We start from the raw sequence: 25,194 nt of genomic DNA, 5'->3' as shown, positions 1-25,194 counted from the left end.
GCGTTCTGAGCCCTCTCCTGTACTCCCTGTTCACCCACGACTGCGTGGCCATGCACGCCTCCAACTCAATCATCAAGTTTGCAGACGACACTACAGTGGTAGGCTTGATTACCAACAACGACGAGACGGCCTACAGGGAGGAGGTGAGGGCCCTCGGAGTGTGGTGTCAGGAAAATAACCTCACACTCAACGTCAACAAAACAAAGGAGATGATTGTGGACTTCAGGAAACAGCAGAGGGAGCACCCCCCTATCCACATCGACGGGACAGTAGTGGAGAAGGTGGAAAGTTTTAAGTTCCTCGGTGTACACATCACGGACAAACTGAATTGGTCCACCCACACAGACAGCGTTGTGAAGAAAGCGCAGCAGCGCCTCTTCAACCTCAGGAGGCTGAAGAAATTCAGCTTGTCACCAAAAGCACTCACAAACTTCTACAGATGCACAATCGAGAGCATCCTGTTGGGCTGTCTCACCGCCTGGTACGGCACCTGCTCCGCCCACAACCGTAAGGCTCTCCAGAGGGTAGTGAGGTCTGCACAACGCATCACCGGGGGCAAACTACCTGCCCTCCAGGACACCTACACCACCCGATGTCACAGGAAGGCCATAAAGATCATCAAGGACAACAACCACCCAAGCCACTGCCTGTTCACCCCGCTATCATACAGAAGGCGAGGTCAGTACAGGTGCATCAAAGCAGGGACCGAGAGACTGAAAAACAGCTTCTATCTCAAGGCCATCAGACTGTTAAACAGCCGCCACTAACATTTAGTGGCCGCTGCCAACATACTGACTCAACTCCAGCCACTTTAATAATGGGAATTGATGGAAATTATGTAAAAATGTACCACTAGCCACTTTAAACAATGCCACTTAATATAATGTTTACATACCCTACATTACTCATCTCATATGTATATACTGTACTCTATACCATCTAATGCATCTTGCCTATGCCGTTCTGTACCATCACTCATTCATATATCTTTATGTACATATTCTTTATCCCTTTACACTTGTGTATATAAGGTAGTAGTTGTGGAATTGTTAGGTTAGATTACTTGTTGGTTATTACTGCATTGTCGGAACTAGAAGCACAAGCATTTCGCTACACTCGCATTAACATCTGCTAACCATGTGTATGTGACAAATACAATTTGATTTGATTTGATTTTCCATGAGCTGGGCCGTTCTGTGGGCAAAAACAGCTCGTTGAAGAGAGGTCAAAGGAGAATGGCAAGAATCGTGCAAGCTAACAGGCGGGCCACAAACCGGCAAATAATGGCAAAGTATAACAGTGGTGTGCAGACAACATCCCGGAACACACAATTCGTCTGCCCTTGTCACGGATGGGGTATTGTAGCAGACTACCACACCGGGTTCTACTCCTATCTACTAAAAACCAGAAGAAGCTGCTCCAGTGGGCACACAATCACCAACACTGGACAATTGAGGAGTGGAAAAACATTGACTGGTTTGACGAATCCCGGTTCCTGAACTCTTTGACTTGAATGCAAATCGCTACGTCTGGAGAAAACGAGACACAGCTCATCACCTGTCTAACATCATCCCTACCGTGAAGCATAGTGGTGGCATCATCCTGCTATGGGGATTAGGGTTTCACATTTTGGGGAATATTCAGAGGTGAAAACTTTCTGTGGGAATATATGGGAATTAATGCAAATATATGCAAATTAATATTAATACTATTTAATGTTTTTTTGCATTGGATATATTTACCAAATCATATGAAGACAAACATTAATCTTTTACCTTATCATAAGTAGACATAATTGCAAATTATTAAATCCTTCCAATAGAAAAAAAAAAACTTAGTTAGTTGAACTTTAATTAAATGAGTTGACTCTTCGCATGGGATGATTTCACTGAACAACAAAATAAAGGGAATATTGAATAATCCCAATGATCCATCGCATCTCCCAAAAACGTTTTCAACATACGTAAAAGGATAGTCTAGAAACGAAATCTTTGATTGTCTTCCTCTCAGCCTTCCATGTCTTCTCCCTGGACCTCCTTAATGTCCACCTCTTGAACATCAGACTCTGAGGCCTCATCTTCACTGTCACTTTCCAACCTTGTTGAGGAAGGCTCGTTGTCAGGCTCAAAAAGCCGCAAATTTGCCCGGATGGCCACCAATTTTTCAACCCTTGTATTGGCCAGCCTGTTGCGTGCTTTGGTGTGTGTGTTCCCAAACAAGGACCAGTTGCGCTCTGAGGTGGCTGATGTTGGTGGGATTTGGAGGATGATGGAGGCAACAGGGGAAAGAACCTCAGATACACAAAGTCCCTTCCACCAGGTGGCTGATGAGATATGTTGGCACGACTGCCATATTGCATCTCCATCCCAAAGCCCCTGCTTGGAAGTGTACTTCGCCAGACTGCCTAGAACTTTGCCCTCATCCAGGCCAAGGTGGCGAGACACGGCAGTGATGACGCCATAGGCCTTGTTGATCTCTGCACCAGACAGGATACTCTTGCCAGCATACTTGGGGTTCAACATGTACACTGCGGCGTGTATGGGATTCAGGCAGAAGTCTTCACGCTTTTTAATGTATTTCAGAACTGCAGTTTCCTCTGCTTGGAGCAACAGTGAAGTGGGCAGGGCAGTATGGATTTATTATCTTACATCTGCAAGCAGAGTCTGAACATCAGACAGGATGGCACTGTCTCCCCCAATACGTGCAATGGCTACTGCAATAGGTTTCAGGAGTTTCAGGCTGCTTACCACTCTCTCCCAAAATACATCATCCAGGAAGATCCTCTTGATGGGGCTGTCCATATCGGCAGACTGATATGGCCATTTATTTCTTGGATAGACTCCTTCCCCTCCAGGAGACTGGCAAACATGATGACAACACCACCCCAACGGGTGTTGCTGGGCAGCTTCAATGTGGTGCTCTTATTCTTCTCACTTTGCTTGGCGAGGTAGATTGCTGCTATAACTTGATGACCCTTCACATACCTAACCATTTCCTTGGCTCTCTTGTAGAGTGTATCCATTGTTTTCAGTGCCATGATGTCCTTGAGGAGCAGATTCAATGCATGAGCAGCACAGCCAATGGGTGTGATGTCAGGGTAGGACTTCTCCATTTTAGACCAAGCAGCCTTCATGTTCGCAGCATTGTCTGTCAGCAGTGCAAATACCTTCTGTGGTCCAAGGTCATTGATGACTGCCTTCAGCTCATCTGCAATGTCTGTTGTCCCTTGTGTCTGTTCTTGTAGAAAACTGGTTGAGAGGTGGAGATTATGTCATTAATTATTCCTTGCTTCTGGCTGTAAGTTCTTCACATATGATTTGGCACAGTATTTGCAAATGTACACAGCTTTTCCTTCTACATTAGCTCCAGTGAAATGTCTTCACACATTAGTGTGAAGGAAAAGCAGCCAACAAGTGCTCAGCATATGTGGGAACTCCTTCAAGGCTGTTGGAAAAGCATTCCAGGTGAAGCTGGTTGAGAGAATGCCAAGAGTGTGCAAAGCTGTAATCAAGTCAAAGTGTGGCTATTTGAAGAATCTCAAATATATAATATATATTGATTTGTTTAGCACTCTTTTGGTTACTACATGATTCCATATGTGTTATTTCATAGTTTTGATGTCTTCACTATTATTGTACAATGTAAAAAATGAGTAGGTGTTCTAAAACTTTTGACCGGTAGTGTAAGTCAATAACTGTCAAATGTGTGTGTGTGTGTGTGAGAGAGTGTATGGGTGGGTATGTGTCTGTGCATATGAAGGGGAGAGGGAGGGAGGATGAATATGTGTAGGAGGGCAGGAGAGAATGGGTGTGCGGGGGCATGGAGTATATGTTGTGTGTGAATGAAAGAGAATGGATGTGTAGAGGGGTGTGGGTGTGTTTGAGAAAAGGGGACAGGGGAGGTGGAGGTTGGGATAAATTTGGCCTGGCTGGGTAAGGGAAGGAGGGTAGGTGGTGATAAGCTTGGCTTGGGGGGTTAAGGATGGGAGGGGGAACAAGCTTGGCTTGGGGGGGTAAGGTTGGGAGGTGGGGATAAGCTTGACTTGGGTAGGGTTAAATGGGGGAGAGCAGGGAGGGGGTGGTGCAGAGAGATGGATTTGGTTTGGGATGGGGTTTTTTCTTCATTTTATTATGACTTGTAAATCCATTGTAAAATTAATAAGAGATCTGGACAGATAGGAAAGGAAGTCAAAGTTGTATTATTCCTCGTTTGTCATTTTAACTGCAATTTAATGGTGGATATTGGTGATAATGGAGAGGGACTATATCCAGGGGATTGGGATGGGGTGATTGGGAGGGCATCAGACACTTCTCTGAGGTGTGCTTGGGTCTTCCACTCATCCCATTTCAGTCTCTTGGAGGACCCACTCACCCCAAGTAGACCCTCACCTGCCAATATACTTACATTTACCTTGTAAGGTAATACAAACCAACCACAGTACTTATGTGGTAGTCCTTCTTAAAATGTACAGTATGTACAATGTACGTACAGTGCATTCGGAAAGTATTCAGAACCCTTGACTTTTTCAACATTTTGTTACGTTACAGCCTTGTTCTAAAATTGATTAAATGTTTTTTCCCCCTCGTTAATCTACACACAATACCCCATAATGACAAAGCAAAAACAGGTATCGCATATAAAAAAACTCAAGTATCACAGTTACATAAGTATTCAGCCTGACAGAGCTTGAGAGGCTCTGCAGAGACGAATGGGAGAAACTCCCCAAATACAGGTGTGCCAAGCTTGTAGCATCATACCCAAGAAGACTCAAGGCTGTAATCGCTGCCAATGGTGCTTCAACAAAGTACTGAGTAAAGGGTCTGAATACTTATGGAAATGTTATATTAGAATTTTGTATTTTTTTTATTTGCGATACCCGTTTTTGCTTTGTCATTATGGGGTATTGTGTGTAGATTGATGAGGGGGGGAAACTATTTTATCCATTTTAGAATAAGGCTGTATCTTAACAAAATGTGAAGTGCATCCTGGGTCTTCTTCTTGCTGCGCTTCAACTTCTCAATGGTTTTGTCCATTTCGGACATTTATGGGCAAAGATAATGATAAGCATAATGACAACCATCTTTCTCTGTCCTCATCAACGAGCCATCCTATTTAGGATAGTAGCTGGCTAATAGTAGCTGCCTATGCTGTCTACATCACGAAAGCAACTGCTCTCTAGGGTGTCTCTCTCTCATTTGCAGGCTGTCCCTTTCTCTCTGACTGCCCGCGCAAGTCCATGCAGCTGTAGGTGCAATGGATTGTGGTCATTTTAGTCAATTACCACATTTTCTGCACTAAACTATGTGGAATATTTATTCTCCTGTTGAAAACTACAACGTCCCGAAATATGTGCTTGATTTGATTTCTCTCTAGAGAAACGGCACATTGAGCTCACATAATAAACTAACTTAATGGAATTCAAATAATTGAACCGACGTCAGAGAATTGGTTGTTCTGAAACATTTTAATTACAGCTAAATCGCTCAATACTACTCACCATATCTTCATGTTTCGCAGTATTGGCCCGCTCTTTGTCAAAGGATATGGCGTGTAAGTTATTTTCCTCGTCCAGGCGCTCATTTTGTCTCTCCATCTCTTGCACAATATTCTATTGGATAGAAAAAGAAAATGCTTAGTCAATTTAAACACTATGGAGAAGAAAAAAATAATAAAAAATCTAATAATTGTCAGCATGACAATGACATGTGATCAAGATAATATTTCTTAGAGACTCACCTCCAATTCCTGGATCTTCTCCAGAGATAAAGTGGCAGATTTTTCAGACAGCTTTTGCTTTTCTTTAAGTTCTTCACCCTGAGGGGAACCCAGTAGAAATATACTGTCAAAACATTATGTACCTTAATTCACATTGAACTCAAGTCTGGATCTTAGTCAGTGAAAAGTCTCTGCAACTTACCTGTTGCTGCAGTTCAGCGACCTTTTGGAGTATCTCCTTCTTCTCTTGTTCAAGCTTTTTCATCCTGTCCACCATCTCTTTTTCAGTAGCGAATAAAAACCATGACAAGAGTATGAAATCAGACATGGTTTACACATGACAAGAACACCAGCCTGTAAGCAATATGAATGAGGATTCACTATGCACCCTAAATAGCCAGAGAGAAGAACTTACTTAGATATGACTTGCTTTTGACCTGTGAGAAGGAAAAGAAAAGGTGGCAGCAAACAGCCTCCTCAACGGTAGCATACAATACATCATAGAATAACATAAAGCAATCAGATAATGAAATTATGAAAGCAGTAACTGTGCAACAACAACTTACAGATAGAATGCTCCTCCAGAAGAGGAAGCCGATGACCCCGGCACCTGCAGTGACCAGCACGGGTTCACAGGACACGCCGTAGAAGTCTGGACCTGGCTTCCAGTGCTCTGGCAGGCTGGTGACCATCTGGGGAGAGACAGGTCCAATCAATTACTACAGCACATGTCAGGCTTAGCAAATAAGTTGGGTAATAGCTGGGCTGAGATGACAGAAGAAAATAAGTGATGTTAAAAACATTGAACTAAACCATCAGGCATTCCAGTGTTCTGTTTACAAGCATGGCTAATGGTTATCCCACTGAGCACCCTCTCAGTCAATGCAGAGGCATATCTTCAGATCAAATCAAGGTGGGTTTAGAAATAGATGTAGCCTATAACCTAGTTGTTGATCAAAATCAATAGAGAGAAGATTTGCCTTGACCTTATGCAATTAATGGGGATTGGATTGGACTGGGGCCCTACCACTGTCCAACCATGGTGACCTTTGCACAATACAGAACTTCCATCGCAGTCGCTCAGTGAAATTCAGGGATTGGCTAAATGAATCACCACAGAGTGGATCTAACTAACAAGCCTTAGGCCTATGTGGATTTAGAGTGCAAAAGATTGCATCATGTAGCCTTTCACCCTGTAAAATGGCCAATAAACAAAATAGATGATTACATGACATATCACTAGACATGAGCCACATGTAGATTTTAATGGCATGTAACCTCAAGTGATAGTTATGTAAGGGGAAGCTGTCAAAGCAAAATTCAACAACTTGAAGGCACCTCTCGATCTGAGACCCAGATATAGAAAGAACGGATACTGCTAGTCTGGAAAGTGAGCCATTTTTTAAATGAGGAAGAGGACAGGCAACTTCCACTTTGAAAAAAATCAACTAAAAGAGCAATTAAGTGATCCATTCTAGGCTGCAGCTATTTGGGAAATGCATTAGGTATTGTTGGACAAAATCATTCCGCAAGACAATGACGTTGCCAACAAGATTCAGTTTCAATGTAGCTAGCCAGCCAGCCATATTGCGGCCTAAGACTTGACTAGCCAGCTAGCTATATTGTAGCCAACTACTTACATATCGAAGTATAAGACAGGCAGTTGATCAGATTCTGTCATCAGGGGCAAAGTGGGTAAAGATGTTGTTGCTTCCGAATCCATCGCTACTGTACGTTACTTTGACAGTTGAGCTGGCTATCTAGTTAGTTTGGCTTGTGACTTGCAATGCAACTCGTTTGCTTAAACCCGAAAATCCTCATTTCACCAACTGATCAACGTAGTCGACTGTAATATTCATATGTGTAAACATACTGAATTATAATTGGATGCATTTTACCGCCATATTATACTGTGCTATGATTGGTTAAGACCACCCAAATGGTTAGGTCATGGTCAGTTTGATCCTGGTTGGCGATACGTGAACATGCCAGTTATAGCTAGCTAATAAAGAGCTACGTTAAGAAATATCCTGTAGTACTGCATTTTAACTTTTTTTGTACAAAGTGTGCAAAACAAGACAGTAATGGTCTTCGGCACAACATATGCTTCAAAACGATCTAGTATGTTTTCAGTACCTTTGGTACAAATTCCATGAGAAAGTACAGGGAACTAACTAGTCTTTTGAACAGTTTGTGACAGAACTGCGTCTGCTTGTGAAAGACTGATTATGCAAACAAGGATGAGATGGTCAGGGACCGTATTGTATTTGGAATACACTCACCGCGAGTGAGAGAAACTGTTGAATGTTGGGTCTGAGGTAACGTTGGACAAAGCTATCGACATAGCCAGATCTCACGAGCTAGCACTGGCTCAGATGAAAACCATTTCGCGTGGTAACACGAGCGCATCACGTGAACAAGCAGTGCACGCAGTCAGGCAGACATCAAAGCACACCTCCGGTGCACAGAGAGCGCGTTTTAGAACAGAGAGAGACATAACTCCAAAACAGAGCGACACAGACTCAAAACGCCCCAAAACATGTGGATGTTGCGGATACAAAGTGCATGGCGAACAAGGAAATTGCCCAGCTAAAGGCAAACAGTGTACTAAATGTGGAAAATGGAATCACTTTGCAAAAGTGTGCAGAGCTTACCGTGGAAAAACAGTACACACAGTGAGTGAAGATGAAATGTCAATCAAAGAGTCAAACGCTGATGAACTGTTTATTGATTCAGTGACACAGAAAAGTCAAATATCAGAGACAGAGCAAGCCTTTGCTGACATTGAGATAGGAACACAAGGCACAGAGCTAAAGTTCAAACTAGACACTGGTGCACAAGTAAACATTATTCCTCTGAATAAGTACCTGCAGCTTGACATCTGAGTGCGAGCTACAGCCCACCACGCGCATACTGACTGGTTATGGTGGTGAACAGCTCCCAGTAAAAGGCACATGCACTTTCAAATGCAAATACAAGGAAAGTGACATGATGTTGGACTTTTATGTTGTTGACACTAGAGCGCCTGCAGTGCTAGGTCTTAAAGCATGTTTAGACATGGACCTCATCAAGCTAGTTTTATCAGTGACAGCACCAGTAGAGACAGAAAATGTACTGGAGGAGTTGACTGATGTTTTTACAGGAATAGGATTATTCCCAGGAGAATGTACCATTCACCTTGACCCAGACGCAACCCCTGTGGTCTGCCCACTGAGAAAGATTCCCCTTGCTCTCTGTGCCCGTCTGAAGAAAGAGTTGGAGAGCATGGAGCAATCTGACATAGTCACCAAGGTTACAGAACCGACTGACTGGGTAAATGCCTTAGTGGTGGTGGAGAAAGTACGCAGAGGCAAGCTCAGAGTATGTCTCGACTAGAGGTCGACCGATTATGATTTTTCAACGCCGATACCGATTATTGGAGGACAAAAAAAGCCGATAAAAAAATGTTTTATATATATATATATCATACACACACACACACATTTTTGTAATAATGACAATTGCAACAATACTGAATGAACAATGAACACTTATTTTAACTTAATATAATACATAAATACACACACACATACACACACACAGCTCTGAAGTGACAATGATACTGAAGAGTCTGCTTAGGAGACAAATACTCTCAACTGTTTGAATAAAAATAGAGTTTAAGTTACCTGTGATGAATGTTGAAAACAAAAACTTTAATTTCTATATGCAGGAAATCCTATTTTAATAATGGGCATGGTAAGAATTGACAACCAAAGTGCGAATCATAATTCCCATGACACCTTCTAGCAAAATCTGAAAAGCGCTTCCTTCATTTATTCCATAGGATATTTTTAGATTCACTTAAAATAAGGTCTGTGTTTCGTGTAGGCTTACACCACCGTGCCAATTTTATAACTGTGTAGATATCCATAGGACAAGGTAACTCTGATCAATATTGGCTAAATATAAGCGAAGATAAAAAAAATTTGTAGAGTGGATTTATGAAAATATGTTGACAAACGTCACCTTATCCTAGTGAGATTTACACGGGTATCAAAACGTCGAGGCGGTTTAAACCTGCACGAAACACAGACCTTATTTGAAGTAGATCAAGACATTCTCTATGGAAGACATGAAGGGTAAAATAAGGAACCCCTTTCACGTTAAGCGGCAAGTTATTACAGGAATTATAATGCGTCGACTATTTCTCTCTAAACCATATACCTTTGACTAATCCGGAAACTATCACCTCGAAAACAAAACGTTTATTCCGTTCCGTATTTTATCTAACGGGTGGCATCCATGAGTCTAAATATTCCTGTTACATTGCACAACCTTCAATGTTGTCATAATTACGTAAAATTCTGGCAAATTAGTTCGCAAAGAGCCAGGCAGCCCAAACTGTTGCATATACCCTGACTCTGCGTGCAATGAACGCAAGAGAAATGACACAATTTGACCTGGTTAATATTGCCTGCTAACCTGGATTTCTTTTAGCTAAATATGCAAGTTTAAAAATATATACTTGTGTATTGATTTTAAGGCATTGATGTTTATGGTTAAGTAACACATTGGAGCAATGACAGTTATTGATTGATTGTTTTTTATAAGTTAAGTTTAATGCTAGCTAGCAACTTACCTTAGCGTACTGCATTCGCTAACAGGCAGGCTCCTCGTGGAGTGCAATGTAATCAGGTGTTAGAGCATTGGACTAGTTAACTGTTGCAAGATTGGATCCCCCGAGCTGACAAGGTTAAAAATCTGTTCCTAGGCCGTCATTGAAAATAAGAATGTGTTCTTAACTAACTTGCCTAGTTAAATAAAGATTATATAAAGGTGTAAAAAAAAAAAAAAAACGGCAAATCGGCGCCCAAAAATACCGATTTCCGATTGTTCTGAAACCGTGAAATCGGCCTGATTAATCGGCCTTTCCGAACGCCCCCATCAAACGCCCCCATTATCCTTTACCGACGCTAGATGGCATCACACACAAGCTAGCGGGAGCACACTACTTCAGTGTCATGGACGCTAGATCAGGCTACTGGGCTATCAAGCTCACAGAAGAGTCATCTAAGCTCACAACATTCAACACACCGTTTTGTGAGGATCTGTGTTTATTGCACTATAACCCAATACTACATCACGTGATTGAATATTAGCAACTGTTGGCCTGGGTGTCTGTGTGTCTGTGCTGGAAATAACAGTTAGCCCCAGATAAGTGTGCTGGGAAGCTGTGGTTAGCCTTGAGCGATAACAGTTAGCCCCAGATAAGTGTGCTGGGAAGCTGTGGTTAGCCTTGAGCGAGAACAGTGTGCTTTCTATGCAGGTGCAAGTGGCTCAAACAATGTTACAGAACTGTCTGACCTCAGTCTCTGGGGTGTGGGAGCGTAATCTACACAGCAACAGCGCCGGACACCAAGGAGCGCCAAGAGGCTGGGACCAGCCTGAGCGCCGGCGATAGGCTAAGCAACTTTAAACCACGCTCAGCCTCTACTGTGATAGGCCAACATACGGGTTGGAACTACGTCCATCACAGTATAAGAACAGCTGTTTACTTACATCCTGCCAGTTCCCTGTTCTACCCTGCGAGGTGTTACAGTGAACCCGTATATACGAAAATTGCATTTACCATTTATCGCTTGAGTTTAAGAAAAATACTTAAAATATATTCGGGGACTCTGAATCACATTTTGTCCTGATACCAGATTTGAATTGACGCAAATCCTTTATAGTTTGGACGCTACAGGTTCCGTCGCCTGCCTTTTGGGATTATCTCAGCCCAAGACGAGTTTCAGCGAAAGATCGACGAAGTGTACGAAGGCCTCAACGGAGTTGTGGCAATTGTGGGCAACATCCTTGTCTATGGTCGAACCAAAGATGAGCACGACCGAAACCCCTGCGCGATGCTGCTGCAAAGGTCCCGCGAGAGAGGAGTCCGGCTCAACCCCAAGAAGAGCACAGTCGGCGCTACAGAGGTCAGCTACTTCGGACATGTTCTTACAGCGACTAGAATCAAGCCAGATCCACAGAAGATCTTAGCCATAAAAGAAATGGAGCCACCAAAGAACCGTGCAGAGCTGGAAACAGTGCTTGGCATGGTCAACTACTTAGCCAAGTTCGCACCCAGCCTCTCCAATGCTAATGCACCCCTGCGTCAACTGCTAAAGCAGTCCAGTGAGTTTCTCTGGGACAAGCAACACGACATTGCTTTCCAGAATGTGAAAGACTTGATCATGAGAGAACCAGGACCAATCCTTGCCTACTACGACCCTGACAAAGAGCTCAGACTCCAAGTGGACGCGTCGAAGTATGGACTAGGTTCAGTGCTACTGCAAGAAGGAAAGCCCATTGGCTACACGTCCAAATGCTCTCACAGACTGTGAAATCAACTACGCTCAAATTGAAAAGGAGCTCTACGCCATTCTGTTCGGATGTTTCCATCAGTACATATATGGACGACAAGTCATTGTGGAATCCGACCACAAGCCCCTTGAGTCAATCATGAGGAAACCACTAGCCGCAGCCTCGCCAAGGCTACAGAGAATGATTCTTCAACTACAAAAATACGACTTCACAATCACTCACCGTCCAGGCAAAGACATCCCTGTCGCAGACACACTCTCCAGGAAGTTTCTTACCTATAAGGACAGCAGCCTCAGTGAAGGCATGGACATGCAAGTGCACACTGTGTACAGCAACTTACCAGTTAGTGACACAAAACTGAAGGAGATCCAAGCAGAAACAGAAAAGGACTCGCAACTTGCACAGCTGAGGAAAGTCATACAGGAATGGATGGCCTGAGGAGAGGAGAAAATGCCCTCAGAGCGTCTCAGAATTCTGGAACCATCGTGATGACTATCACAGATCAACGGAATAATTTTCAAAGGAGAGAAAAATCCTCATTCCTACCAGTTTCAGAGAAGAGATTTTGACAAAGATCCATGCTGGACACATGGGCTTGGAATGTGCAAACAAATAGAGGACATTGTTGGTAAATGCGCCATATGTCTTGAACGACGCCCCTCAAACACCAAAGAGCCAATGTTACCTCACTGTATCCCAGACCGACCCTGGCAGGTCGTGGCAACCGATCTGTTTACCTGGAACAACGAGGACTACATCGTAACAGTGGACTACTACAGCAGATACTTCGAACTCGACAACCTTCACAGCACTACATCTGCAGCTGTGATATACAAGCTGAAAGCAGCCTTTATCCAGGCATGGAATTGTAGAGACTTTAATATCTGACAATGGGCCCTGTTACAAATCAAATGAGTTTGAATCCTTCACAAAAGCATGGGAGTTCACACATGTCACCACAAGCCCGCATTACCCTCAAAGTAATGGCCTTGCTGAAAAATCTGTGCAGATTGCTAAATCACTCATGGATAAAGCAAAAGCAGACAAGAGAGACCCCTACCTCAGTCTCCTTGAATACCGCAACACTCCAGTTGACAACTTCAAATCACCAGCCCAGCTGTTGATGAGCCGCAGACTTCGCTCAATCCTTCCCAGCACCAACCAGCAGCTGCAACCTGAGGTCGTCAGCTACAAGGAAATGCATGAAAAACGTGCACAGAGACAACAACAACAAAAGCGATACTACAACAGGTCAGCTAGACCACTGCCACCACTGATCGACGGAGAGTCAGTTAGAATCCAGGAGCATGGCCTCTGGAAGCCAGCAGTCGTCATCCAGCCAGCTAACACTGAACGTTCATATCACGTCCGCACCGCAGAAGGAGCGGTGTACCGCCGCAATCGTCGTCACCTACTGAACACAAAAGAACAACACACTGATGAGATGAACTGTTCCCCTGAAAGAGAGCGTGATGGACTAAACACACACACACAGCACAACATACACCATACTTACCTGCAACATCACAAGAGCTGTTGACTGACACAGAAGCATGCTCAGCATCATATCGCACAAGGTCAGGAAGAGAGGTCAAGCCCAGAGCTGTCCTAGACCTGTGAAATGTCAAAGGGTGTAGGCGGATCGCTGCCCTAAAAGAGTTCCAGACTGTAAACTTGTTATTGAAAGTTCACTTGAAATGCTTTGGTATTGTATTTGTTTGAAATGTTAAGATGTATTTCTACTGTGATAGCTGATTTGCTGAGAATCCCTTGTACGAAAAGTAACAGTATGTTGGATCATTGTTTCAGAGTCTATGTTGATTCAGTTGGTGTAGTATGCAATATTACTTACCTTGAGTTCAAACTGCAGAGCATGTTTTATTTTTAAACGCTTAGAATATGTAAACATTTTTCTTTTGTTTTAAAAGAAGCGGGATGTAATAATCATATGTGTAAACATACTGAATTCTAATTGGATGCATTTTACCGCCATATCATACTGTGCTATGATTGGTTAAGAACCACCCAAATGGTTAGGTCATGGCCAGTTTGATCCTGGTTGGCGATACGTGAACATGCCAGTTATAGCTAGCTAATAAAGAGTTACGTTAAGAAATATCCTGTAGTACTGCATTTTATTATTTTGTACAAAGTGTGCAAAACAAGACAGTCGACTACTGGAGAGGATCCTTCATCGTGGTTCTCTTTACCCAGGAGAGGACAATATGTACCTATCTTTCTAGCTACTATAACCTAAGCTTGAAGGTTAGCTTGCCAATGCTGGCTCTGCTTCGCCAACAACATGTCTACTAGCCTCCTTTTAGAGTTCTGAACGTGATTACTTTCTAAGCAAAACGCACAAAGCCTGGTAAAACGAGCGGGGTATCATTTATATCCCACTCAATAAGCAAAACACTGGCTGTGGACACTTAACTTCAGTCTACACTTCACTAGAACAAGTCAACAAAAAAATGGGAAAGGATCACTGAACCTGGGCTGCATTTAGTACGTTTTTACGTTCTGGAACGTTTAATTTAACGGAAACGGTGCTGTACTCAACTACCAGTTGAAAAAAGGGGAAGGGTTGGGTAACGCTGTCAGCATGGCAAATGCCGCCCCCCAAATAAAAATAATACATGCATTGTCCCAGCAATAATAAAATAAGTATGAATACTTGAGTCCTAAGCACTACATGCAGGCAATTAGTCAATTACAATAGGAAGGAAAGCCCATTCACAAGAGAGAAATACATGAAGTAACTTACCATAACACCATATATTCCAAGATACTCATAAAACAGGGTGACGAGAGGACCAGATAAAATTAGCACTGATACGAATGATGAACCACTCTGCTCATCTTCATGGAAATCAGTGACAGGAGGTGACTCCAGAGATCCTGGAAATACAGCACAAGCAAATTAGGTTAATGCATACAGTTTACATCTCACCACAATTTCAAAAGTAGGGAAGTATAATGAACACCTACCTGAGGGAGGGTGATCCATGTCTACGCTAAGTCCCATGTCCAAGGTGTTTTCAGACATATCCCCATCTTTTGAACCATTCAGAGAGGTTCAAACAGTGAGTAAATGTTCATGCATTGCAATCTAACTGGCATTGTCAGGAAGTGTATTTGTTCTGTCAACAGATTACTATTTACTTTGTTGTACTTCTTGGGCATTTCTTAAATACAGCTTATTCTGCAAACCAAATCTCCAGGCAGTATTATCATGTCATTAGCAATGTATGAGACTTTCCAAATATGTATTTAACAAAAGGTTTTAATCCTCCTATACTCTGACATGAACATAAACTGAAAAAAAGCATTATTACCTGTGTCAGGGTGTAGTTGACTGCCCACTGCCATGGGAGCACTGTTTCTGGCCGTCGAGTAATTCTGACGCAGGGTGAACACAAATTCCTGGAAGTCGTCCAAGATGGAAGCTTCCTCAACAAACTCACCAGACTCCTGCTGCTGGTCAGCGTTCTCATGGGCATCCAGCATCCTCTCAATCTCATCCAGGATTGGGGTTTCAGAGGCTTCCAAAATGGCTTCCAGCACCTTTTCAATGTCCTCACGGGCGTTTGTCTGGGACAGCCGGGCAGCCTTCAGCTCCAGGTCAAAAAACAGGAACTCCAACCTAAAGAGGTTCACGGGACCTAGAATCTTTTGGAGGCGCTCCATATCCTCCTCCTTGCAGCGGTCTCGCAATAGTGTCAGCCTCAACACATTGTCACTGTATTCCGTCTCTTTGTTTGGAAGGGGATCCAGAACTTTATCTTTAAGTGAGGGTGTGTGGCTTTCAGCATCATTTTCAGTCTCATGCACCTCAGGTTCTATGTCAATAGCCTCGTCGTGTTGGACCACATCCAACACATCACTGGATACAACATCGGTTTGTGTATAATTATTGGGTTGCTCTGACCCAAATTCAGATAGATTTTCTGTGTCATTTTCATCAGTGTGCTCAGTTTTGGATGAAGATAATACTGCATTTTCATCCTCTAGCAACTCTTCCTCAATCTCTTCCCCCTCTAGGTGTATTGAATCCTCCTCCTCTATGGGGAGTTCTTGATGGCTCTCTTTCACCATTGTGTTTCTACTTGGATCTGGGACCTTCTGGTATGGTTCTTGAAATAGTCTGAAAAGCTCTGTACCACCCTGTTTAAAACTATTCTCTACTTGTGAGAAATCTACTGACTCCGCATTTTGTATGGGGAGTTCTTCAACAGCTTGTTTCTGCTCTGATTCGTTAATTTTACTATCAAAGTCTGAGAGCATGTCTGTCTGTGAGAGCTGTTTAGGGACTGGGCTGTCATCTTCTGTAAGATTCTCTGCTAAAGCCTCAGTGTGTTCAAAGGGACTCGCCTCATCAGCAGGAGGTGTTGAAGGTTCGATGTCACCTTCTTCAGATTCATCCTCAAACTGCAACGTCTGAGAATCCTCATCAGGTACTTTGACAGCATCCTCACTGAAATTAGAGTGCCCAGGTTCCTCAAAGATTAGCTCAGAGGAAGTAGAACAGCCAAATGACTCCTTGGGTTCTTCAATTTTGGGAGGCTCCTCTGGTGTAATCTCACCTTCGTCATCATCCTCCTCGTCATCTTCCTCTGAACCGGCAACATAAGCTATTCTTTCCCCACCACTGACAATGTTAAAAACGGTATCACCAAATGCAGACCACAGGTTATTGTCCTTGGAGTCCTGTTTCTGTGTATGAGGTACCTCTGATAGACTGTCTTCCTCATCTGTCTGATCAGATTCCGGAATGTTCTCGTGTTCCAAATTAGAACTTTCTTCAGAAAAAGCCAGCAATGGAGTTTCCCTGAGATGATAATCACTTTCCTCATCCTGCTGATATTCAGTCTTGTCACTTTCCTCGTCATATGGAGTCACCTTCCAAGTGTCCTCATTATTGGAAGTGACAGCATCAAAAGTTATTCCAAGTATGATTTTTAAATCAGGAATAGGTCTGCCTTCTGAAAAACCATCAGGTGCATTTTCTAACGCAGGATCATCTTTGGAATCAGGTTCTGAGGGGGTTTCTTTGATCTCACCTTCCTCTGGTTCAACAACACTGTACGGCACAGAGTCCTCTGTCCTCTGCTGATCTTTCTGAAGGTAATCTTTGATCCTCTCAGCTGTGGTCTCAAGTACAGTGTTAGATTCCACACCCTTTGTGTCAAGAGTTTCAGGCTGAGGCAGAGAGGACTCTAAAGCCTCAAAATGTCTCAGATCATCATTATCTGGAACCTCTACAACCTTATCAATGTCCTCAGGTACATCCCTATCAATCTCATCATTTTTTAACAGTGTCACTTCAGGTGGAGGCTCATCCACTTCCACTGTGGTGCTCTCAGCACTTTTGTTTAGGTACAAAGTCTCTGTGGTTACTTGCACAGATTCCTCCTTGTCTGTTAACAATAAAGAGGAACCTAACAGTGAATCAATGTCATAACTGTCAAACTTATCGTGTCCAGTGTCAAAGCAAACAATGTCGGTTTCCTGAAAAGAAAAAGAAAACATTGTTTGAGTCATACTACCTATTTCAGAAAGAAGTTCAGTCATTCCAGACAATGTTTTAAGCGATGATGCATTGGCAGTAGTGAACTAGGCCTACAACTATTTATTGACTTACCTCAGCAGGAATCTCCAATTATTTTTCAGTGTATATGTGATTGATTACGAGTTGGTCCTTATTGAAGTAACCAAAGCGGTTACCAACCTATTGCAAGAAATGGAAACAAAACAGAGAATGAAACATGTTAACAAAACAGAAAAAGCTTCAACATTCCTTCTAGACTGCAATGTTATCACATACAGTACCAGTAAAAAGTTTGGACACACCTACTCATTCAAGGGTTTTTCTTTATTTTCTACATTGTATAATAATAGTGAAGACATCAAAACTATGAAATAACAGATATGGAATCATGTAGTAACCCCAAAAAAGTGTACAAAAAAATATCTAAATATATTTTATATTCTTCAAAGAAGCCCAAATCAAATAACATTTTATTGGTCACATACACGTATTTAGCAGATGTAATTGCGGGTGTAGCAAAATGCATGTTGTGTTGTTGAAACAGGAATGCTTTTCCAACAGTCTTGAAGGAGTTCCCACATATGTTGAGCTCTTGTTGGCTGCTTTTCCTTCACTCTGTGGTCCACTTCATCCCAAACCATCTCAATTGGGTTGAGGTCGGGTAAATGTGGTGAAAAAGCCCTTACACAGCCTGGAGGTGTGTTGGGTCATTGTCCTGCTGAAAAACAAATAATTGTCCCACTAAGCACAAACCACATGGGATGGCAGATCACTGCAGAATGCTGTGGTAGCCATGCCGGTTAAGTGAGCCTTGAATTCTAAATAAATCACAGACAGTGTCACCAGCAAAGCACCCCCACACCTCTTCCATGCTTCACGGTGGGAACCACCCATGCGGAGATAATTTGTTCACCTACTCTGCATCTCATAAAGACACGAAGGTTGGAACCAAAACTCTCAAATTTGTACTCATCAGACCAAAGGACAGATTTCCACCAGTCTAATGTCCATTGCTCGTGTGTCTAGGCCCAAGCAAGTGTCTTCTTCTTATTAGGGTCCTTCAGTAGTGGCCTGATTCAGGGCCTGATTCACGCAGTCTCCTCTGATCAGTTGATGTTGGGCTATGTCTGTTACTTGAACTCTGTGAAGCATTTACTTGGGCTTCAATATGAGGTGCAGTTAACTCGCAGCAGAGGTAGCGCTGGGTCTTCCTTTCGTGTGGCAGTCCTCATAAGAGCCAGTTTCATCATAGCGCTTGATGGTTTTTGCGACTGCACTGTTCTTGCCATAATATGGACTTGGTCTTTTACCAAATCTTCTGTGAACCACCCCAACCTTGTCACAACACAACTGGCTCAAACGCATATATAAGGAAATAAATTCCACAAATAACATTTTAATAAGGCACACCTGTTAATTGAAATGCATTCCAGGTGACTACCTCATGAAGTTGGTTGACAGAATGCCAAGCCTGTGCAAAGCAGTCATCAAGACAATGGGTGGCTACTTTAAAGAATCTAAAATATATTTGATTTGTTTAACACTTTTTTGGTTGCTACATGATTCCATGTGTTTTCCAAAGTTTTGATGTCTTTACTATTTTCTACATTGTAGAATAATAGTGAAATAAAACCCTTGAATGAGTAGGTGTGTCCAAACTTTTGACAGGTACTGTAATTTAATATTAACTCATACTTACACTCCCTGCACATATATTTGTCCTTTGGCCTGAGAGTTTATAGTAGACATATATAGTCTCTCCTTTTTTAAATGACAGAAACCGACAGTCTGGTCCGGTGAAATCGCTGAAAGCTTTGCCCCGGCACAGGAGCACTGTGGAGAGGAATGATTCAAAGATCAGTTGTTTCACGCCTACCAAAGATTCCAGCCCATTACCTCAGCGTCCTCCCTATGTGCCCCATGCACAATCAGGGTGTGAATAGAATACACATCACTATTGTAAGCCTTGTTTTATCTGCTTCTCTTTTTACAGAGCCAGAGTATCCAAAAGGAAAGCCAAGCATTAAGGCTAAATAGAATATTGTTTTTGTCTTGATAAGGTAGATGTAAAAAGAGAAGAACTTGCAAGCAGAGGGGTTAATGACATGCCAGTATTTTATGTCAACAATAGCTAGCTTTATAGCTAACCAGGCCTATAATCCATCTTGCAATTTGCTTCCTAAACCAACACAGAAGTGTGATATATTAATGGTCAGTTTAGTAAGTAACTATAGTAGTTGATTACAATTAAGCTCACATCTCTATTATTGTGTGTAGCTAGCTAGTTAGTTAACTAAGAAGACTGCCAGATCAATTGGCAAGTTGTCATGTAGTTAGTTAGTCAATGTTCACAAGTTTGGATTAGCTATGGGCCCTTGTGTAGCTTTGCCTTTGGGTTCAAGAAAATATATAGGCCAAAAGCTTGTTTACATGGTGCAAGCTACTAATGTAGTTACTACAGAAACACAGTTATTATAGTTCCAGAATTTGGCAACTAGTCAGGCAGTAGCCAACACTGGCTGAGACTTCGCTTCGGCTACAACTAAGCAAGCTTAGGTTATTATGCAATGGCAGTGTAACAACCCTGGGTTTATAAGCGTGGAAATCGACTCTGCCGCACGAGCATGCTTTTGCGGCACAGTCGATAGCGTGCTGGACTTCGGGCTAGAAGGTCGAGGGTTCGAGACCTGCTCCCTGCCTGTTTCATTACAGTATTTACAACTAACGTTAACGATAGTTGCGCTAGGTTAGCCAAGTTCATCCCCTTGAAATGACAACGCCGGTCAAGCTAGCTAGCTATGGAAAGATGGAAGCATCCTGAAAGTTCGCTTGAGTTTAGCGCCAAGTACTTACTAATGCATTCCTCGTCTGCACTGTCTTGTTTTGCACACTTTGTACAAAATAATAAAATGCAGTACTACAGGATATTTCTTAACGTAACTCTTTATTAGCTAGTGTTGATGATCATTTACATGAGAATGAGACCAAGTCAAGACGCTGGACAGGGTGGACTTAGATATAGTAAAGGCAGTTTATTCAGAGTCAAAGATATCTTGCAAAGCGTGCACGGGCTCGTTCATTTGGGTCAGAGGGAACCAGCAGAAGAGAGCCCCTAAACAAAGTGTGCATTAGATTTTATACATTAATGTGACGTAGGTTGAGTCTGGTAGTTCTGTTCTCCTGACTGGTCCTGAAGAGTTGGAGGCGGGTCTGCTCTGGCCAGAACAGGGGCCCCATTGGTGCACTCTTGGCACCTGACCAGTAGAGAGGGGAGATAATGTGTGTGTGTGTGTGTTTGGGTTCATGCGATGTAACTCTTTGTGTGTCCAGGAGTCATGAGATGGGCTAGGGGCTTTCCTGAGTTAGAGGGATGTGAGCAATTACTTAAGTCAGGCGGTTTAGTTTGGCGCTTCATAACTGTTCAGTGCGGTCATCAGTTTTGTGACGATGGGGTATCCTGTTCGGTGCCTCAGCAGTCTTGTGTTTTAGTCATGGGGTGTGTTGTACAAGCTTTTAATCCTATGGTCACACACAGTCTCTAGCGCAGCCAGATGACACTAAAACAGGAGTTATCTAAAGGTTAACTAGTCTGACCATTGAGTTAACTAACCCAATGGTACTGTATGCACAAGCTATATGTATGTTCATATATATGTAGATATGGTTATGTATGTATGCATAAGCTAGATGTATATTTATTATATATAACACTAGCTATAACTGGCATGTTCACGTATCGCCAACCAGGATCAAACTAACCATGACCTAACCATTTGGGTGGTCTTAACCAATCATAGCACAGTATGATATGGCGGTAAAATGCATCCAATTATAACTCAGTATGTTTACACATATGAATATTACATCCCCCTTCTTTTAAAACAAAATAAAAAAAAAATACATATTCTAAGCGTTTCTTTTGAAAACATGCTCTGCAGTTTGAACTCAAGGTAAGTAACCATTTATATTGCATACTACACCAACTGAATCAACATAGACTCTGAAACAATGATCCAACATACTGTTACTTTTCGAACAAGGGATTCTCAGCAACTCAGCTTTCACAGTAGAAATACATCTTAACATTTCAAACAAATACAATACCAAAGCATTTCAAGTGAACTTTCAATAACAAGTTTACAGTGTGGAACTCTTTTAGGGCAGCGATCCGCCTACACCCTTTGACATTTCACAGTTCTAGGACAGCTCTGGGCTTGACCTCTCTTCCTGACCTTGTGCGATATGATGCTGACAATGCTTCTGTGTCAGTCAACAGTTCTTGTGGTGTTGCAGGTAAGTATGGTGTATGTTGTGATGTGTGTGTGTGTGTGTGTGTGTGTGTTTAGTCCATCACGTTCTCTTTCAGGGGAAAAGTTCATCTCATCAGTGTGTTGTTCTTTTGTGTTCAGTAGGTGACGACGATTGCGGCGGTACACCGCTCCTTCTGCGGTGAGGACGTGCTATGAACGTTCAGTGTTAGCTGGCTGGATGACGACTGCTGGCTTCCAGAGGCCATGCTCCTGGATTCAAACTGACTCTCCGTCGATCAGTGGTGGCAGTGGTCTAGCTGACCTGTCGTAGTATCGCTTTTGTTGTTGTTGTCTCTGTGCACGTTTTTCATGCATTTCCTTGTAGCTGACGACCTCAGGTTGTAGCTGCTGGTTGGTGCTGGGAAGGATTGAGCGAAGTCAGCGGCTCATCAACAGCTGGGCTGGTGATTTGAAGTTGTCAACTGGAGTGTTGCGGTATTCAAGGAGGCTGAGGTAGGGGTCTCTCTTGTCTGCTTTGTCCATGAGTGATTTAGCAATCTGCACTGATTTTTCAGCAAGGCCATTACTTTGAGGGTAATGTGGGCTTGTGGTGACGTGTAAACTCCCATGCTTTTGTGAAGGATTCAAACTCATTTGATTTGTAACAGGGCCCAGATATTAAAGTCTCTACAATGCCATGCCTGGCAAAGGATGCTTTCAGCTTGTGTATCACAGCTGCAGATGTGGTGCTATGAAGCTTGTCGAGTAGTAGACTACTATCTTCTGTAGTAGTCAACTGTTACGATGTAGTTCTCGTTGTTCCAGGTGAACAGATCGGTTGCCACGACCTGCCAGGGTCGGTCTGGGATACAGTGAGGTAACATTGGCTCTTTGGTGTTTGAGGGGTGTCGTTCAAGACATATGGCGCATTTACCAACAATGTCCTCTATTTGTTTGCACATTCCGGGCCAAAACAAAATGTCCCGTGTTCTCTGTTTGCACTTTTCCATGCCCATGTGTCCAGCATGGATCTTTGTCAAAATCTCTTCCTGAGACTGGTAGGAATGATGATTTTCTCTCCTTTGAAAATTATTCCGTTGATCTGTGATAGTTCATCAGGATGGTTCCAGAATTCTGAGACGCTCTGAGGGCATTTTCTCCTCTCCTCAGGCCATCCATCCTGTATGACTTTCCTCAGCTGTGCGAGTTGTGAGTCCTTTTCTGTTTCTGCTTGGATCTCCTTCAGTTTTGTGTCACTAACTGGTAAGTTGCTGTACACAGTGTGCACTTGCATGTCCATGCCTTCACTGAGGCTGCTGTCCTTATAGGTAAGAAACTTCCTGGAGAGTGTGTCTGCGACAGGGATGCCTTTGCCTGGACGGTGAGTGATTGTGAAGTCGTATTTTTGTAGTTGAAGAATCATTCTCTGTAGCCTTGGCGGGGCTGCGGCTAGTGGTTTCCTCATGATTGACTCAAGGGGCTTGTGGTCGGATTCCACAATTACTTGTCGTCCATATACGTACTGATGGAAACGTTTACATCCGAACAGAATGGCATAGAGCTCCTTTTCAATTTGATTTCACAGTCTGTGAGAGATTTGGAAGCGTAGCCGATGGGCTTTCCTTCTTGCAGTAGCACTGCACCTAGTCCATACTTCGACGCGTCTACTTGGAGTCTGAGCTCTTTGTCGGGGTCGTAGTAGGCAAGGATTGGTCCTGGTTCTCTCGTGATCAAGTCTTTCACATTTGGAAAGCAATGTCGTGTTGCTTGTCCCAGAGAAACTCACTGGACTGCTTTAGCAGTTGATGCAGGGGTGCATTAGCATTGGAGAGGCTGGGTGCGAACTTGGCTAAGTAGTTGAAAAGTTGTCTCGTGTGCATAATAAATCATAATACATCTCTGTTTGAAGCACAGAGTTGTGGGCTTCTATTTTATTAAATTGTCTGGAACCTAGCTCTGGTCCAAGTCGGAACGTGCACTAAAGCCCCGAACAAGAGCTATCTGGAACCCACCTGTCTCTCTGCACCTTGGCCAGGTTGTCAGGGGACAGTGGGTTCTCCTCTAGTGTGCGGTTCAGTTCCTTCTGGGATCTGTGCAGCTCACGGGTGGCATCTGACAGTCTCCCAGACTCTCTCTCAAACTGTCGGGCTGCTTTCAGGTTCTGCTCTGCCCCTTTCTGCTGTTCAAGGACCTGTCCAATGTCGGCTGACACAAACTTCCACAAAAACATATGAATACGGGCTGAATAGGAGAAAATTACAGCTTAGATAGCAAGCATACCATTAATTTGCTAAAGACGCATCATCGCTTGAAAAAGCCAACTGACATTAGCTCCGCGTATAATGTTAGCTGAGGATAATCAGATAATACCTTATCAGCTTCTGGACGACCCCTGTAGGTGTCGGGCATGATGTGACCCAGCACTGACAGCTCTGCAGCACAGTCCTGGAGCACTGTACACACTCTGAGCAGCTCTACCCCAGACAAAGGAACCGGCATCCTGATGGTCTGTGAACACTGAATTCGAGCGAAATTAGCCAAGCAATTTACAACATCACTTATCTAGCTAGCTACTAACGATACCGTTTTCTAACTGTGACATTTTTGTGTTAGAAAATATCCTGGGCAAAATGCTCAATAACACAATCAACAGATTCGTAGCTAGGTATATTTCTTACGTGTCTTCACGGAACGTGTTGAAGTTTACTCGCTATATTTATGGACAATAAAAGGCCAGTAGTTTAACTAGAGCATAGTTTAGCTAGTCTAGCAGCACACTTGGTAGTTTACCCCGGTTACCCCGGTAACGCACAACATTTGATTATTGTTTTCAAAAAATGACAAATTCTTATCTACTTTGATTATAATGTTGTGTGAAACGTACGAGAATGCAATAAAGTGACAGCTGAATAGTTAGATACAAATAAATACATGTTTTGATTATGCGTTTCTGTCATAACCGACTACGTGAATTTCCCAGCATTCCATTCCAACTTCCTTTTCCGCCATTTTTCTTACAGTGAAGGTGAGAATTACAAAAGGCCACTTTTATAAAATCGAAATTTCTATGTTATTAAGTCTACATTTGGAATAATGTAGTATAACTCACTCACACAAGCACGAGTCCAGCTCTTTGGCAGATTTTCAGTCTGTGTTGTCGTGTCTCTGTTCAGTTTTTCACAAATGTTTTTTGGCCTCCTCCACGTCTCCTGATGTACTGGCCTGTCTCCTGGTAGCGCCTCCATGCTCTGGACACTACACTGACAGACACAGCAAACCTTCTTGCCACAGCTCGCATTGATGTGCCATCCTGGATGAGCTGCACTACCTGAGCCACTT

The 25,194-nt window shown here is 43.0% G+C and overlaps 1 protein-coding gene across 1 annotated transcript; it reads right to left on the bottom strand.

The window, feature by feature from the left end:
- Positions 1 to 1,523: 1,523 nt before the first annotated feature.
- Positions 1,524 to 24,354, bottom strand: LOC120042395 (transport and Golgi organization protein 1 homolog). The gene is made up of 12 exons (XM_038987230.1): positions 24,226 to 24,354; positions 23,868 to 24,070; positions 15,393 to 16,705; positions 15,046 to 15,111; positions 14,822 to 14,955; positions 6,282 to 6,407; positions 6,131 to 6,152; positions 5,918 to 5,994; positions 5,737 to 5,814; positions 5,498 to 5,608; positions 4,983 to 5,042; positions 1,524 to 1,529 (listed from the first exon to the last, which is right to left on the bottom strand). Exons 1-12 carry the CDS (start codon positions 24,352 to 24,354, stop codon positions 1,524 to 1,526), a joined length of 2,325 nt encoding a protein of 774 aa, XP_038843158.1.
- Positions 24,355 to 25,194: the final 840 nt, after the last annotated feature.

This window comes from Salvelinus namaycush, unplaced genomic scaffold (assembly GCF_016432855.1).
Source record: "Salvelinus namaycush isolate Seneca unplaced genomic scaffold, SaNama_1.0 Scaffold671, whole genome shotgun sequence".
Classification (NCBI taxonomy): domain Eukaryota; kingdom Metazoa; phylum Chordata; class Actinopteri; order Salmoniformes; family Salmonidae; genus Salvelinus; species Salvelinus namaycush.
Note: the sequence above shows the minus strand (reverse complement) of the source record. Positions and strands in the feature narration are given on the sequence as shown.

Excerpts from the sequence above, each read along its gene's own strand:
- LOC120042395 (XM_038987230.1), bottom strand. The coding sequence starts at position 24,354 with ATGCCGGTTCCTTTGTCTGGGGTAGAGCTGCTCAGAGTGTGTACAGTG. Across the intron at positions 6,408-14,821 it reads TTGGAATATATGGTGTTATG|ATGGTCACCAGCCTGCCAGA; the intron begins GTAAGTTACTTC and ends GTCTCTCCCCAG. Across the intron at positions 6,153-6,281 it reads TCTGGAGGAGCATTCTATCT|GTCAAAAGCAAGTCATATCT; the intron begins GTAAGTTGTTGT and ends TCCTTCTCACAG.